Source organism: Ochotona curzoniae, unplaced genomic scaffold (genome assembly GCF_017591425.1).
Source record: "Ochotona curzoniae isolate NIBS_2020 unplaced genomic scaffold, NIBS_Ocur_1.0 contig_3176, whole genome shotgun sequence".
Lineage (NCBI taxonomy): Eukaryota > Metazoa > Chordata > Mammalia > Lagomorpha > Ochotonidae > Ochotona > Ochotona curzoniae.
This window is the reverse complement of record NW_024465746.1, coordinates 71112-87981: the sequence shown is the minus strand read 5'-3', so window position 1 is coordinate 87981 and position 16870 is coordinate 71112. Positions and strand designations below refer to the sequence as shown.

At 46.3% G+C, this 16870-nt stretch overlaps 1 protein-coding gene across 3 annotated transcripts; it reads right to left on the bottom strand.

The window, feature by feature from the left end:
- Positions 1–301: 301 nt before the first annotated feature.
- On the bottom strand, positions 302–15061 carry ZKSCAN8 (zinc finger with KRAB and SCAN domains 8). Of its 3 annotated transcripts, none has more exons than XM_040979217.1 (5): positions 13503–15061; positions 12824–12965; positions 6862–6953; positions 6100–6223; positions 302–4734 (listed from the first exon to the last, which is right to left on the bottom strand). In XM_040979217.1, exons 1-5 carry the CDS (start codon positions 13920–13922, stop codon positions 3773–3775), a joined length of 1740 nt encoding a protein of 579 aa, XP_040835151.1. In that variant the 5' UTR covers positions 13923–15061; the 3' UTR covers positions 302–3772. The 3 variants fall into 3 exon arrangements, with proteins under 3 accessions (XP_040835151.1, XP_040835153.1, XP_040835154.1); XM_040979219.1 differs by having other exon boundaries at positions 12860–12965; XM_040979220.1 differs by having other exon boundaries at positions 12860–12965; positions 13524–15061.
- Positions 15062–16870: the final 1809 nt, after the last annotated feature.

The window sequence follows — 16870 nt, the reverse complement described above, 5'->3', positions numbered from 1 at the left end:
CCTCAGCTGGCCATCAAACATGTCTCCACACTCACAAACCTGGTCTCCAGCATGTTCACAATTCTAACATCATACTATAGTCTGTTTTCCCATTTCCTATCTTTCTTAACCTATAAACAAATATGGCTAAGCAAATAGACAGCTTTCACATTTCCACACATACCTCTCTAAGTGCATTTTTTTGTGTGTGTTTATTCTTAGGTTTAGGCAGATTCTGACATACTACTATGGAATGCACAGAGTGGTAAAAGACATCTTTGAAAACAGCATAAAATTTCTATAAGTCACACCATTAAAAAAACACAACAATTCAACATTTATTATTAAATGCCTACTATGTGCTAGGCACTGTACTAGGCACGAAGGAGTACAAAGCTACAAATGTAAATTATTATTCCTGCTCTCAAGGAGCTTACAATTTAATTTTGGAAATAAATAAAATGTGAAACTACAATATTAATGCTAGAAAATAATTATAAAAACAATACTAGCCAGTGCATGGGCCATTGTACAAACTCAAAAGTGCTTAAACAACACCGTTAGGAAGGGTTCAATATAATAAGTCAATTAGGGAGACCTTATTCAGAAGAAATTAAAAGAAGCTGGACTTTGAGGGGAGAGTTGACCAGGAGAAAGGCACAGAGGCGAGAGCTTGTCAGGCAGCAGCAAGCTACAGCAGGTCTGAATGTCATGAATCGGGTGGAATCTGCCGAAGAGTAATAAAGGTTGAGGTAAGGTCATGAAGAACCTAGAACACCACTGCTCTGACAGGAATTACCTGTTGGGCACTACTGAGTTAAAATGAAACATCTAGAAACAGAGTTTAAGGTGAATCATTCTAGGAGCATCCTACAAGATGGTGATCATGATACAAAGGAAATTAAAAACAAGAATTCCCGTAACCTGGACCTTATCTGCACAGAGGGCTATCAGGGAATGGCAGAAATGTAAAAGACCAAGCACCAAGGAGAAGACCAGCAACTGGACCAACAGCTAGATGTGGGAGCATGAAACATGAAGAACAGAGAAAGATGAAATGATTACTCCACAGCTAGGAAATGATACATAGGAGTATTGTGTTGTGTTCAAGGTAAAGCAATTAAGCAATGATACCTATTTTTAAAAAAAATTAGCAACGAGACAGCTGAATGTTGAGTTGTTTTCAAATACTAAGTTGTGCAGACACCTGTGGAAAACTCAACAAAGTGCAAAATAGGAAGTCATTCAAATGGATAAACATGAGTAAATTTTTTAAAAGGACTGAATAAAAATAAGACATGAGGATTATTCTCAGTGAAGAGAGGAAGGAAACAGAGATCAGTAAAGAAAAGTCAGAAGCGGACAGGGATGGCTGGGGGGGGGGGGGCGGTTTCCATTAACCAAAGTAGAGACAGACAAAATTCAACAATATGCAGTATCAGTAAATCCAGATCACCAACTAAAGAGCAGCCTTAACATTATCTACTGGTTTAAGAATGAATGAGGACATGGGGGTTGAAAAACCAGAACTGTCACAGGAAACACAGGACAGTGACTGGAAACCGGCAATGAGCTGGAAGGCTTTTCTCATTTTATGCTATAGGTAAGCTTACTGTCCATCTGCCTGGCCTGGCATATGGATATTTCAATTCCTTCCATACTTCTACGTTCCCTTAGGCCAGGGGTAGGAAACATAGGTTATATAATATTCACAAAATCATTTCACCTGAACCTAATAAGACCATTACAGGCAGGATTCAAATTTGAGGCTAATTTTTACATTGATAATTTTGTATGGCCAAGAATGATGTTACAAATATCCAAATGGCCCTTAGCAGACAGAAAGATTCCCCATCATTGCCATAGCCAGTTTAGAGAGAAATGTATTTGAATCTGGAAGTCATACACTGCTTGATTCTACCCATCACTCTACCGTTCGCTCAACTTAGCTCGCCAGTACTACCAAGAGTAAGGCACAACGAAGCACAAAGCAAGGATCTACATACAACCGTATTTACTTGCTTCTAATTTCTTGGGGGAAAAAATGTTAGTAATGTATAATGGATAATGAAATGTTTTGAAAAAAAAAAAACTGACCAAGGAAATCACAATAATATGTAATGGATAGATACCTACGGCTCAATGAAATAGATATAGAAAACCTACATGTGATTTTGTCATATCAATTAAGTGTTAGCCACAGTGTAAAACTGTATTACTTTCTTTGAAGTGCTCACAAGGACATGTGTAATTTTATTATGAACTCGCTTATAGAATCCATTTCAAGTTTGACAGTTACTCTGGAAAACCAAAAGCTATCCAGTTCTAACTCTGATGATTCAAGGGTTAATCAAGCAGCAAAAAATGAAAAATGACCATAAAAAATACTTTCTATTCTGATCTATTAGCAAGACTTCTAAGCGTAATGGGAACAACGGTGATTTGGAATAACTGGTACCACAGAACTTGAAGGATAATCCCTTCTGCAGCAGGTTTTAGCACATTACTTTAAACTAGTTGCTTACTTTACACAGCATCCCTTAGTAAATGGAAAGCCTCAAAGATGGCATACAGTGCATGATGTGCTGAGCTTAAGCGTGTGTATCTTGCAGGAAAAGTACAGATATGGAATATATGTGGTATGCATCAAAACTCAGACAAAAGATGAACTGGGAGGTATCTGACAGATTACCATTGTGGATATTACATAAATTAATGTGCAAGAAATACAGAAAATGATGGCAGGTCACTACCTAAGGAGGTGGCTCCAGGGTAACGAATAGTGACAAACCTAGTCCAGGAGTTTGCACAAGCTTATAGAACCTGGAACAGCACTCAATGGACCAAGGAATGGTACATTCTGTGTAACGGTTTCTGCACCTTTTTCAAGCAGTTCCGTCTCCTATTTCTACGTGATGCCAATACTAGGATAGTGCAAAATTCCTATTTGTTCCACAGAAAAGGAGGTGGAAGGGGAGTCAGAAGTCACTAAAAAGTATGAATACCCAAGCTCAAAAAATAGCTGCACTATCTCCACTCACCTCATTTTCTGTATCTCTGCCACAGCCACTAACGCCTCCACTTCCTTTCCTGACAGGGACTGGGTGGGGGTGCTGAAGGATACATACACTTGCTGTTCAACTCAGTGGAGTCAGTGAAGGTGATAATGTGAAGAAAAATGCTGCAGTGTTATTAAAAATATTGCATTCTGAGTTTGTGTGAGAACACGGATCACCACAAGGAACATCAGAATTAAAAAGTGCACACTTAAGCATAAACACATTAAGCAACCGTAAAAAATTTCCCTAGAAGTAGGATCTTAGAAAGCTACATACAAATATAAGTCTCACAGAGCAGCTGCCTTGGACTCTGAGGACCTTCTCAGGTCAGAAGTCCAAAGGAAGCTTCAGGCAATGAAGGGAAGAAAAGTCTCACAGATGGGGAGAAACAGAGGAACCAGAGTAGTAGCTTCTCTCAAACTTGCAGCTAATCACTGAAAGACAAACTTGTCTCAAGCTGTGACAAGCAACTTGCTCTGACGCTACGTTCTAAAGGCTAGGTTATATCAGGCCATTAGAAGCACCGATTCTTCACATACCTCCAATGACAGTCAAACTAACCAACCTGCACCAAGGCACTGGCCCAAACTACCGAGGAGGAGGAGCCATCCTAACTTGGCCACCACTGACACTGGATAAGGTTGCAATAATCAGACTGTGCCTTTCTACACTGAAGATCTTCAGTGCGTGCTTTCCCTAATGCTGAACACTGCTCAAACTATGACAAGCTTTTCCTAAACGACCACGGATTCAGTCTTCTCTCCACTGTGGATTCTCTGATGTCGAATTAGACTCGACCTCTGAATAAAGGCTTTCCCACACTCATTACACTGATAGGGTTTCTCCCCTGTGTGGATTCGCAGGTGCTGAATGAGGCCAGTGTTCCCATTGAAAGCTTTCCCACATTCTTTACATTTATAAGGTCTTTCTCCAGTGTGGATTCTCTGATGTTCAATAAGACCTGACTTCTGACTAAAGGCCCTCCCACATTCATTACATTTGTAGGGCTTCTCCCCGGTGTGGCTTCTCTGATGGCCAATTAGATGTGAGCTCCGCCTGAAGGTTTTCCCACACTCGTCACACTCGTAGGGCTTCTCCCCAGTGTGAATTCTCTGGTGTCCAATGAGGTGTGAGCTATGACTAAAAGCTTTCCCACACTCATTACATTCATAGGGTCTCTCCCCACTGTGGATTCTCTGGTGCAGAATGAGGCCCGCACTCTGACTGAAAGCTTTCCCACACTGATTACACTGATACGGCTTCTCCCCGGTGTGGATTCTCTGGTGCAGAATGAGGCCTGTGTTCTGACTGAAGGCTTTACCACACTCCTTACAGTGGTAGCGTTTCACTTTGTTGTGGATATCCTGATGGGAAAGAAGGGCTGACCTGTAACTGAAGGCTTTACCACATACGTTACACTGATAGGGCTTCTCCCCAGTATGAATTCTCCAGTGGCGAACAAGGCCTGAGCTCTGAGCAAAACTTTTCCCACATTCATCACATTTATGTCGTCTCTCTTGTGTAGGATTTCCCCGCTGCCTCTCTAATCTGCCCAGAGGACCTTGGGCTTCTCCACGTTCAAGAGCCCTGAAAACATCCCCGTTGCACTTGGCAGCTGTCTCTCCACGTGGTTGGACTCCAGTAGGTATTACCTGTTTTGAAGCTAATTCCCTGTTCTCATTCCTGGTCTCACCACCTGAAATGAAAATGTAATAAATAAACATCAAGCTGTGTCACTTTCTATTCTTTAGGCTACAAGAAATTGAAGCTAGGGAAAAAGAGAACATACACGTAGAACAGCTACACTAAACAAAGAGCTTCTATCTGCCTCCCAATCAGCTTTCCACTACAGAAGATACATAAAGGATAGGACAAGATCTCACAGGCCAACCAGGGAAGCAGTATTAGGACAAAAGAGCATTACTGAGGGACCAGCAGTGTGGTACAGCACATTAAGCCACTATCTGCACTGCCAGGATCCCATCTGAACCCTAGTTTGAGTCTCAGCTCCTTTGCTTCTAATCCAGATGCCAGCCTACGCACCAGGGAAAGCAGCAGACAACTGTCCAGAAACCTGGACCCCTGTCACTCACGTGGAATACCTGGATGGCATATCAGGCTCCTGGTTTCTGCCTGGCCTAGCCTCAGCCATTACAGTCATTTGGGGAGTGAATAAGAGATGTGAGATCTGTCTCCTGCTTTTTTTGTAAATGTACCTATGAAATGCAGAAAATCTGTTCTCCTTATTAATAAATTAAAACAAAAAAAATCTTTAAAAAAAAATAAATAACGGTAACTAAAGGGGGAACTGAAGTCAGGAAAGAATCTACTGAGAAGTAGAAGTTACACATTATGAACCAACCAGAACTACTCAAAGATACAATGGGACAAAAATGGAGAACTGAGACTGGTACAGTGGCTCAACTGGCTAATTCTCTGACTACAAGCACTAGCACCCCATATGGGCACCAGTTCATACCCCAATTGCTCCACTTCCCATCCAGCTCCCTGCTTGTAGCCGGGAAAGCAGTGGAATACAGCCCAAAGCCTTGGCACCCTGCACCCACATGGGAAATACGGAAGAAGCTCCCAACTCCCAACTTCAGATTGGCTCAGCTCAAGCCAGTGCAGCCATTTGGGGAGTGAACCAGCAGATGTCTCTCCTTCTCTCTGTAAATCTGCCTTTCCAATAAAAAATAATAAACGTTTAAAAAAAAGAGAGAGAAATGGAGAAATGCCTCAAATGGTACAGGTACAGGCTTATCTGAAAAAAGAAAATCTATGTAAGAATCCTGTGGGATTTAAGGAGGAACTGTACTAAATCACAGGCCGCAGAGAGATGCCAATGTCTAACTGGTAAACAGGTGCAAACTACAGGGAAGCACTGGATGGAAAACAGAAGCTTCACCTTAGACCTCAAGAAGTCTCCAAACTGAATCCTTCTATTGCACCCTGAATTTAAATTCAACTATGTCTTCTAGAGAGCTCACAGCTACCAGGCATATGAAAAATGAGAAAAAAAAAAAAAAAAAACATTAGCTATAACCACAGTTCTCCTTACCCAGGGAGAACGTGTTTCTACAATCCTCTGGTCTACTATCTCTACTCAGATCCTTCTGCGATGGATTAAGAAGCCACTCCTTTCGAATAAGGGACACAGCCATGTCTTCAATCTTCTCCAACGTCTGAAACAAAGTAAGATCATGTGAGGAAGGACTGGAACCGTTCATAACTCAAACCTACACCAAAGAAATCCACTAACAATCAGAGAGGACTAGGGGGAAGAGAACACACTTTGTAAAAGGATCTGACTGGGACCCAGGTCGGTGGCCTAGTGACTCAAGTTCTCACCTTCAACCCACCATGATCTCACATGGGCACCGGTTCTAATCCCAGCAGCCCCGCTTCCCATCCAACTCCCTGCTTGTGGCCCAGGGAAGCAGTCGAGGAAGGCCCAAAGCCTTAGGACCCTGCACCTGCGTGGGAGACCTGGGAGAGGCTTTTGGTTCCTGGTTTCAGATCGGCACAGCTCTAGTTGTTGCAGTCACTTGGAGAGTGAATCAATGGCCAGAAGATCTTCCTCTCTGTCTCTCCTCTTCTCTCTATATCTGACTTTGCATTAAAAATAAATAAATCTTAAAAAAAAAAAAAAAAAAAAAAAAAGATCTGACTAACTGGGAATAGGAAGATGTGTTTTATCTACTGTGAGTACTCTGAAGAATCAGTCCATCCATACAAAGAATTTGGAGCAAGTCGTTTGCAGGTGCCACTACAGACAGCTCAGACCCAGAACGAAGGCCAGGAGAGGAGGAACCCGACTCACCTGGAAGCCCGCTGAAAGCAGTGTGGCTGTCATTTCCTGGTCTCCAGAATTTCCTTTCTGAGAAGGGGCAGGACTCTGAGAAATACACAAGGCTGAGGGAAGAGAAAGGAACTATCAATAAAATCAGTCCCGTCTTGCGCTTTTGAGAACCTGCACTCTTCCATTTCAGTTTATTTGCATTTCAGCAGAAGACGAATACCATGATTTTGCAAATGAAATGCTGACACCTTGGACAACTAAGGCCGACTACAAAACATCTGCAATTTGATGTTTCCACACTCAGCCTTAAAGTTATACTCAAATTGCCAGCATTTTCAATGCCAAAATCACTTGTCTGTGTCTCATGTAATTTTCTTTCCTCAGACTGTGATCTGTCCAACTGAACACTTGAATCCACCCATCTTGATGCCACACAGCCAGAAGCCCAGACCCAGGGCCATGCCAACTCAGCCATGAAGTGGTGACTGTGACCCGCCCTGAATGTGTAGGAATGGAAACCATTGAGGGAGCGAATTACGGGTGAAGAATGACTTCTGGGGAACTTCCACAGACCAGGTCACAGCATTTACAGGTAAACCAGGGGGCTGAGACCAAGTAGCTTGAAGATGGGGAAGCCAGAGGACCTGTCTGGGTCAGACCAGGACACCTGCACAATGGCACACACAAAAGCTAGGGCTGGGAGGCCTGCCTAGCAGGACTAGGCCACAGAACCTGTCCATGAGTGTCAGGCCATGACTGAGCACGTGAGAGAACCAAGTCTGGAGCAAGAATCTGAGGGGAATTTGTGGGTTCATCCCTGTGGGAGCTGGGGGTAGTGACAGCCTGAGCTAGGCATGACCATGGAACTCACCAACGCTCCTGGGAACTGGGGTTCTGAGTAGGCCGAGCTGACTCAAGCTCCAGTATCTACAGGCTCACCCAAGAACTGGATGTGGGGGTGGGCCAGGACATAGCATCCACCAACAATCACAAAGGCCAAAACTGTGGGGTGGACTATGCTGGGCAGGGCACCTGCTGATATACATGAGATACACATCTGGATGTGGGAGTGGGAGGAAGAACTTGGGAAACTCCCCTACTAGGCTGGAGCTCCCACTGGTGAGCACAAGAGTTGGGGGCTGGGTGTGGGCCAGACCAGGCAAGGCTGCTCCACCTGTCAGCAGGTGCAAGGAATAGCTCAGAAGGTGGAGCAGACAAGGCCAGGCCAAGTCGTAGTACACCCTGGTGTGTGTGGGAGCCAAGACAGAGTGCAGGCCATGGCAGGCTAGAATTCTGTAAACAACTGTTTGCATGAGAGCTGAGGATGGGGGCAAGCTGGGCAAGGCTAGGTTGTAGCACCCACCAGCACAAGAAGGGAGCAGGGGAAGGTCAGGCTAGGCCAAGCGAGGCTGCAGCATCCAATGGCAAGGGCCAAGACAGGGGATGGGCTATGCCAGGCTGGGTTGAAGCTACCAGCGACACATGCACCATCTATGGCGGGGAGCAGGCCTGGCTGGGAAGCTAAGGGGACTCCCTTGCCAGGCAAAAGTTCCCACTGGTAAATGCAAGAGCAAGAATGGGGGTAGTGGATTGGGCTGAATGTGGCTGCAGTATCCCTCAGCATGGGTGTAGGCTGGTTCTATGTCACATTAGGTCTGGTTTCAGCACCCACTGGTGCTCATCAGAGTCAGAGTGGGTATATGGCAGACTGGGCTAGGTCACAACACTCACTGAACCACCTGAGGTGGGCCGGGTGGGGCTGGGCTGTAGCACTCTCTGGTAAGAGCCATAATAGGTACAGGCTAGTTGGGCAAGGATGCCATACCCACCAGGGAATACCAGGACAGGAGGTGGGCAGAGTCAGGCTGGCCAAGCGTCCACTAGTGCATTATAAGATCTGCCACTGGGAGGTGACCTGTCAGAAGTGGTTAGGGAACTCCTCTACCAGGGCACAGTTCCCACTGGTGAGCATGAGAGCAAAAGCTGAGAATAGCTGAGACCAGGCTAAGTTACAATATCTACCAGCATACATGTGGGTCAGGTCTGGCAGCAGGCCAGGCTGGGACAGGCCACAGCAGCCACTGGCAAGTGTGACAGCCAGAACAGGGCCATAACATCAGCCAGTACACATTAGGGCAAGGACTGGGGACTGGTTGGGCTGGGCTACCCTGCAGCACCCACCAGCACAAGCTGGGACTGGCGTAAGGCTGGGCAGAGCCAGACTGTAGCACCCACCAGTGATTGCCAAAGGAGGTGGGCCATGCCAGATTGTGTCACAGCTTCCACCAGCACATGCAATACCCCAGATGGGAGGGAAGGAGGCAGAGCCACACAGGGGGCCTGCTAGTGTTCCCCAGCTGGGCCACTGCTCCCACTAGTGAGAATAGCTGGGGCTTGGGGTGGATCAGGCTAGGCAGGGCTATAACACCCAATGGCCGGGCCCGGAGCGGTGGCGCAAGTGGTTAAAGGTCCTCACCTTGCACGCCCGGGATCCCATATGGGCACCGGTTCTAATCCCGGCAGCCCCGCTTCCCTTCCAGCTCCCTGCCTGTGGCCTGGGAAAGCAGTCGAGGACAGCCCAAAGCTTTGGGAACCTGCACCCGCGTGGGAGACCCAGAAGAGGCTCCTGGCTTCGGATCGGCATAGTATTGGCCCGTTGCGCTCACTTGGGGAGTGAATCATCGGCCGGAAGATCTTCCTCTCTGTCTCTCCTCTCTGTATATCCGCCTTTCCAATGAAAAAATAATAAAAATAAATCTTTTAAAAAATATATATATATATAAAAAAAAAAACACCCAATGGCCTCCATGTAAACTGGGTCTGGGGGAAGAGCCAGACTGAGCCTGGCCACTGCATTCACTGGCGCATGCATGAGCCACAGTAAGTGCAGCCTGGTCGGGCTTTGCCACACAAAAGGTGCCTGCCTAATGCCAGGACTGGGGGCAAGTTGCATCACACTAGACCACAGTACCACCCGGAAGTTGCACAATCCAGGAGTGGGAGTGGGTCTTGTAGGGAAACTGTGGGCACCCCTCTGATGGGTTACAATTCCCATCAGTGAGCATGAGAACCAGGGCTGGGGGCTGGCCGGGCTGGACAATGTAACAACCACCACTGGCATAAATGTGGCCTGAATACAGTGTGGTTGGTCGAGCTGAGCTAGGCCACAGTGTGTATGACAGCCTTATGGGATGTGGGATGGAGCGACGAGTCTGCTGCACATACCGTCATGCACAGGAACCAGGGCTGGTGGCAGACCTGGTGGGGATTACTGGGTATCCCTGCAACCAGGCTGTCATTCCCATTGATGTGCGTGAGGGCTGACGGTGTGGTGGGCAGCACTAGGCTGAGCCGCAGCATCTACTCGTTTGCATATGAGATGGGGCTGGACACAGAAGTGATCCGGCAACTGCAATCACCAGTGTGTATGTGTAGGCTGGCGTGGCTGACAGGCTGAACCAGAACCTGCACTGGCTGGCACACACAGGAGTCAGGTCTGGGGTCGCCTCAGGCAAGGGTTCTTTGAGAACAGCCCTCCAACTGGACCACTGGACTCAAAACCCCAACTGCAGGAAACATCACAGGATCTGTGGTCTGACCATGGAATGCATGTATTGCATTGCAACTGGGCCTCCTCAGTTACTGATGTCTGTACAATGAACTGCACGCCCAGATGCACATAGGAGACATGACAAACAGCTCATTGAGGCCTGCAGAGGACACCTAGTACCATGTCAGAGGATGGAGGGCAGAACAAAAAAGGCAAGTCTCCTGACCAAGTTTTGACAGCAGAGTTTGCATGTGAGTGAGTAGAGACTCTAAGGTGGACTATGTCAGCCAATGGACCTTGGGAAGATTTCCTCAACCATAGAGCAACTGAACCAACAGCATCTCAGAACTACTGAGACCACTGAAGCAGTATCTTTGCGACATGCTCCACACTGGGAGCCCTAGGATCGTATCTAGTGGCCATCACCCGTTCCCGGCTACTAATGGGGCTAGACTGTGGGGAGCAATTGTCTCATCCACTTCTCCCATACTTCAACACTCCCCACCCTAATCAGTGGTCCACATGAGCATACATCCTTCTCAACTATGTAAACAACATCAAAAATAAAATAAATAAATAAAATAAATAAATAAAAGTGTCTCAAGGGGAAAAGAAAAAAAGAATCTGTCTGTCTCTACTTGTTACCTCATTGCAACATCCAGAATGGTGTCAGTATTTGTTATAGAGAGCCGACAGGTTATTATCAAAATCAACAAGCATTAGGACCTTAGGCAAGACTTATAGTATAAATTCAATATGTTTCTATGCTTATATAAATGAGAAAGATGAGTCTAGAATATCTTATAAGCAAGCAAGAAAATTCTCAAAAAAAAGAAATGGTGGGAAATGTCAAACAGACGCAGGAATTAAGTTGAAGGGGTCTCATCTGGTCAAATCTAAGACAATTCAAGCATCAAAAACAGACACTGGGGCAGCATTATGGCCCAGCTGGTCAAGTCACTAGCAATACCTGTACCCCTATCATCAGGCCCCCAGCTTCAGCTTAACAACCATTTTCAGCTAGTGAATGGAAGATCCCTGTCTGTCCCTGTTACTCTGCACTTTATATAAAATAATTCTTTACAAAAAAAAAAAAAAAAAAAGTGGCTGCTCCACTCTCATCCAGCTCCCTGCTTGTGGCCTGGGAAAGCAGTCAAGGACAGCCCAAAGCCTTGGGACCCTGCACTGCAACCCGCGCCGCCTCCCCCCCTCCCCCTGTGGGAGACCTGGAAGAGGCTCCTGGCTTCAGATCGGCTCAGCACAAACCATTGCAGCCACTTGGGGGGGTGAATTAGCGGAGAAAGATCCTCCTCTCTGTCTCTCCTCTTTGTACATCTGCCTTGCCAATAAAAACCTAGATGCAGCTCCCAGCCCCTGGCTGCAGTCTGGTTCAGCCCCAGAAGCCACCTGGGGAATGAATCAGTGGATGGAAAATACTCATATCTTTCCAATTATTTCAAATAAATAAATCTTCCCCAACAACAACAACAAGAAATAGAAATTTGGAAGCATTTAGTTCACCCAATTTTCCCTAGACCTCGATCCTTCCCACCCTGATCAACCACGTAATCATTAAAAAAATAAATTTTTTTTAAAATCCAAAAAAGGTAAATAAAAAATACATCAATAAATAAATAAATCTTTTCAACAATATAATGGGGCAGGGCAGCGCGGCAGCATGGGCAGCCCATAAAGGTACAGGTTTGAGTCCCTATTATTCCAGTTCAATCCAGCTCCCTGCTAATGTATCCAGGAAAGCAGCAGCAGTCTTCAGGCCCCCATCCCATGTGGGAAACCCAGAAGAAGCTCCTGGCTCCTGGCTTTTGGCCGGCCCAGCTCCAGCCACTGTAGGCATTTGGGGAAGGAAGCAGAAAGATGACGATCTCTCTGTCTACCTATCTTTCTAATTATGCCTTTCAAACAAATAATATATCTTTGTTTTTAATTTTAAAAACAAAAAGGAAAGAATCAAACATGACGATCGCAAAAGTGCCACGCTGGGCTGCGCTGTGGGACAACGGGCAAACTGAACATCAACTCTGGATGAGATACGTATCATACCAAAGAGAACATTTCCCTCTTGTGAAGAGTTTTACTGGAGTTTCAGAAATGTCCTTGTTTGAGGAAATACAGCCTGAACTACTTACAAATAAAATGTCTGACCAGCAAAATCTCAAACACATATACTGGAACACACTGTGATAACAGAATGTATGAGTACACACAGATACTCCAACTCTTTACCTTGCTCATGAATTCCCCCCTGGCTAAGTGCGCTTCCGGAGCTAGGTAAGCACTTACAGGAACAGTCTGTGAACACCGATTCTACCTCCACGCCTCCGGGAACCAACAGGCCCCCAATGCACGGCTGTCTTTTCTTTCTTTCTATTCCTCCATGTTCCCTCAGCTTGGGTTGACAAGCCAGCTCCTCACCTCTCTGCTGCAAGCCTTGGCACACTGGAGACTTACCCTGGATTGGCGCAGCCCGGAGTGGAGTACTCGGAGGCTCTGGTGCAGATTCCGAACTCATCACCTCCTCCCAGAGGACCCTGCGTCCGTGCAGACGAGCCGGCACCTGGCAACATCGGGAGAGCAGGGTTACCAGGACTGCCTTTGAGAAACAGGAGGATGAAGAGCACATCACAGGGCTCCAGGCTGGGGCAGTGAGGAACACACAGGTAGCCAGCATTCTGTTGGTGCCTTCCCTGCTACGTGGTGTACTAGTGCTTTGTACCCACTAGCCGAGGGGCTGGAGAAGGAGAACGACCCACTTACAGCTACGTGACACCACAGAAAAAGCCTTAAGGTGAGGACACAGGGAGCCAGAGTTTGGCCTCGGGTCTACCTTTCATTAATTGAGCAAATGTGAAAAACTAATTTAAGTCTCCTATGCATCAGTTTCCATCTGGCAATATAGATAAAAGGCGGTTACAAAAATTTTTTCAAAAAATGGATTATACCCATTATAAAAAACAGAAAGAAATTCATACGTATAAGACACCGTACACTCTGCGTTGCCCTCCCTCACTCAGCCTTTACTCTCTCCCCATCAGGGCAGAGTGCCCCCACCCAGCTTCCACAACTCCCACAGTCACAGTACACAACTACTTACTGGCCTTCCTAGGATGCCAACCTGCCTCTCCAAGTCCTCCAGCAGGGTCACCACCTCCTCTCCATTCTCTATTTGGTGCTCCTTAACCAGAGTCTGCAGCTCCCCAGGCAGGATAGTCAGGAACTGCTCCAACACCAGCAGCTCCAAGATCTGCTCCTTGGTGTTCAGATCCGGCCTCAGCCACTGATGGCAAAGCGCCCGGAGCTGGATCAGAGCTTCCCGGGGTCCCAGTGTCTCCTGGTAGCACAGCTGTCTGAAGCGCAGGCGGAAGAGCTCTTGGCCAGGAGGGTTATTTTCATGCGGAGTAGATTCTGGGTTCCAACTCTGATCCTCCTCCTCTACCTTGACAATCACGAGGTCCTCTTCAGGGGTCTGCTCTGGCGGAGATGGGGCTGCAGGTCTTCCGGAGTCCGCAGCCATTTAGGGCCAGAATGGCTCAGGGAGGTTGCTTTCCACTACCTTCTTTATCTTAACAGAAGACCCTTGACAGGGCCCAAGGATATTTCTTTGGGAAAACAAAACAACCCCATAGCGTTAAGACAAGTCAAAAGTCCTAATAATTTACTAAGATATTTTAACAAGCCTCCTACCAAAACATGGGTTTCCCGGCTCCCTCATTTAAATGATGCTCCTCACTGCTCCAAAAAGGACTCTTGGCTTCTTTACCTTTCAGCTCCATCTCCCATCCCCAAGGCATGCCAACCCATCCAAGATACAACTTTCTGCTTCTGCTTTCTCCGGTAGGAATGTGGAACCTAAGTAAAGGACTTCAACTGGGTCTGCTTAAGCCTGTGTTATGCCCCAGTGACCCCGCGGTGCTGCTCATTTCATCCCTTTCAGAATGTGTCCTCTGCACTGATCTGTTTCTGCACACTTGTGTTCTCCGCCCTGCCTTTATTCTCACCAGACCAATTTCCATATAACAGAGCTCAAGGGAGAGTTAAACTCTCCAACCCATCCCTCTTCTTCCAGCTTCCATTCTATCATCTTGTCTATGCTGCCTAGCTCATCTTCTAGCTCAAGGGACTTTTATCTTCAGCTGAAAACTGTCCATCTTCAAGGACCCCATGACCCTGAAGACCTTCCAGAATGCTACATGGGTAATCTCATCGAGTGCATAGCCTTTGCAGTATGGTATGTTCCACCTGTAAAATTCATTTGATATTAACTATTCTTGCATGGACCAGCACTTTATTCTTTATGCTGATGAAATGTTTACTCCTTTGCCAGAATTTTTAGAGACTGTGTCATTTTGATGATTTGAATAACATGACTGAACATCAGGATGAGTTACTGTATGAACAGTCTTATTTCACTTAGATAAATATCGAGACAAAATTATTGAGTCATGAAATATAACTTCATTTAAAAGTGTCAAAATGTTTTCCTAAGTGGCTTTAGCATGCTGAAGTCCGCTGGCAATACTAAAACCTTTACCTGCTCCTCACCCTGACCAGCACTCAATTTTGTGTTTCCTTTAAGATTCATACATTCATTTAACAGGCAAAGTGATAAGAAAAGACAGAGAGATCATCCACCCACTGGTTCATTCCCCAGCTAGCCAAAAAGGTCGGGGCTGGGCCAGGCCAAAGCCACTAGCCTGTAATTCCATCCAGATCTCCCACTTGAGTGTCAGGGGTCGGAAGCCCTCCCATAGATGTGTTATAAACTGGAAGTGGAATAGCAGGAACTCAAACCCATGTTCCAATATGGGATGCCAGCGTTGCAAGCTTGAGTTCACCTGATACACCACAATGCCAACCACTGAATGCTTTGTTTGACTTTACACATTTTAATAGGTGTACTGTAACACCCTGTGGTTTGAATCTGCATCTCTATGTTCAGCATGTCTGTGCGTACCTAGCTTCTACCTACATATCTTCTTCGGGGGAATATCTGTTCACACTTTGACCTATTTCTTAATTTCTTTTTAAATTGAGTTTTGAGATCCTTTTCTGGCTAACTTTCCATTTAAGTCTCATCCTTCTCCAATTAGCCAGTCTTTCAGTCAATCTGAAAGAATTACAACCTATGAATAAATGAGTACAAAATTACAGCACCACATACCTTTCTCTTAGATGTGTGCATACACATCAGTATTAAGCTGAAAACTGACTCTTTCACATCTTCTTCAAATCACATCTAGTTAAGTTTACAATCGACACTGTTGAAGCCTGTCCTGGATCTCAGGCCCTGTCACATGCGAGGTGCTGAAGGTACTAGCAGTAGTAGTCTTCCTCACAACTAAGTCTGAAACAATGTTTAGGAGCTGAAAACAAGAAAGTTTCAGATTAAAAGCTCCAGATAAGGTGGTTCGGGCTCTGTGTTTATCATCATCTCAAATTGTGTTGGCTGAATGTTGTCACACTTGTATTTTCCATTTAACCACAGAAAATCCAAACTCCACATTCACCTGCGGAAGTGACTGCTGCTTACCCAACTAAACTAATCAAACAGAAATATGCCTTTAGGATTGCTGATGGAATCTGCAGTTGTTTGTTTAAATAGTTTTTTATTTACTTGAAAGGCAGTCACAGGGAGAAAGAGGCAGAGCAAGTGAGATCTTCCACCTACTGGTTGACTGCCCAAACGGATCCAGGCGCCTGGCTCCTTCCACGTCTCCCAGAGGGGGGCAGGGACCCCGAGCACCAGGCCACCTCCAGCGGCTTCCCTAGGTTCACTCCCAAGGACCCCGCTGGTGCCTGGCAAGAGCTGAAGATGCTGCCTGTGACCCGTGCACCCCACCTGGGGTTCAGCCAACGCGCCCGGGCTGCCGGGGTCTCTGCTCACACCTAAGAGCCTAGGAGCTCCTGCTCCCTGGACTCCTCTTGGCCCAGGAGCACTGAGGCCATCCCGGCAGAGAGCCAGGTGAAAGAGCTCCTTTCTCTCCCCCTCTAATTCTGCCTTTCCAATAAATAAAATAAATCTTAGGAAAAGTAGCCTGACACGCTCACACCTGCGTGCGCTCGGTTTTGGAGATGGACCCTCAAGAGGAGTGTTCCCAGGCACGCCCTTGCCAATAAACATTCCGGAAAAACGCTGAATTCTACACAACTTCTAAAATGGCAATGATGAATCTGTTGTAAGTCAAAACATCATTTGCTGAACATACAATAGCCTAACAGCAAAAACGAAAAGTTTCCAGGGACAACTGAGGCTTCCAAAAACAAAGTATATCTTTAAAGGCGGGGTGGGGTGGGGTGACAACCTCTCCCCGTTACTAACATGGCCGCTTTTTCCTGTGTTTAACACAAACAAGACGGACTGAAAAAAAATCAATTAATGAATTAATAAAACGGACAGCTATGAAGGGAGTTTGGCCTGCGCCGCTCAGGGCGGCCTGGCGGCCGAGTCCCGCCCCCGGCGCT

What these genes read in the sequence shown, in the direction of transcription:
- ZKSCAN8 (XM_040979217.1), bottom strand. Translation starts at nt 13,922, where the DNA reads ATGGCTGCGGACTCCGGAAGACCTGCAGCCCCATCTCCGCCAGAGCAG. An exon ending in CCAAGGCTTGCAGCAGAGAG is followed by an intron (nt 6,954 to 12,823) that starts GTGAGGAGCTGG and finishes CTCTTCCCTCAG; the next exon opens with CCTTGTGTATTTCTCAGAGT. An exon ending in TAGAAACACGTTCTCCCTGG is followed by an intron (nt 4,735 to 6,099) that starts GTAAGGAGAACT and finishes TTTTCATTTCAG; the next exon opens with GTGGTGAGACCAGGAATGAG.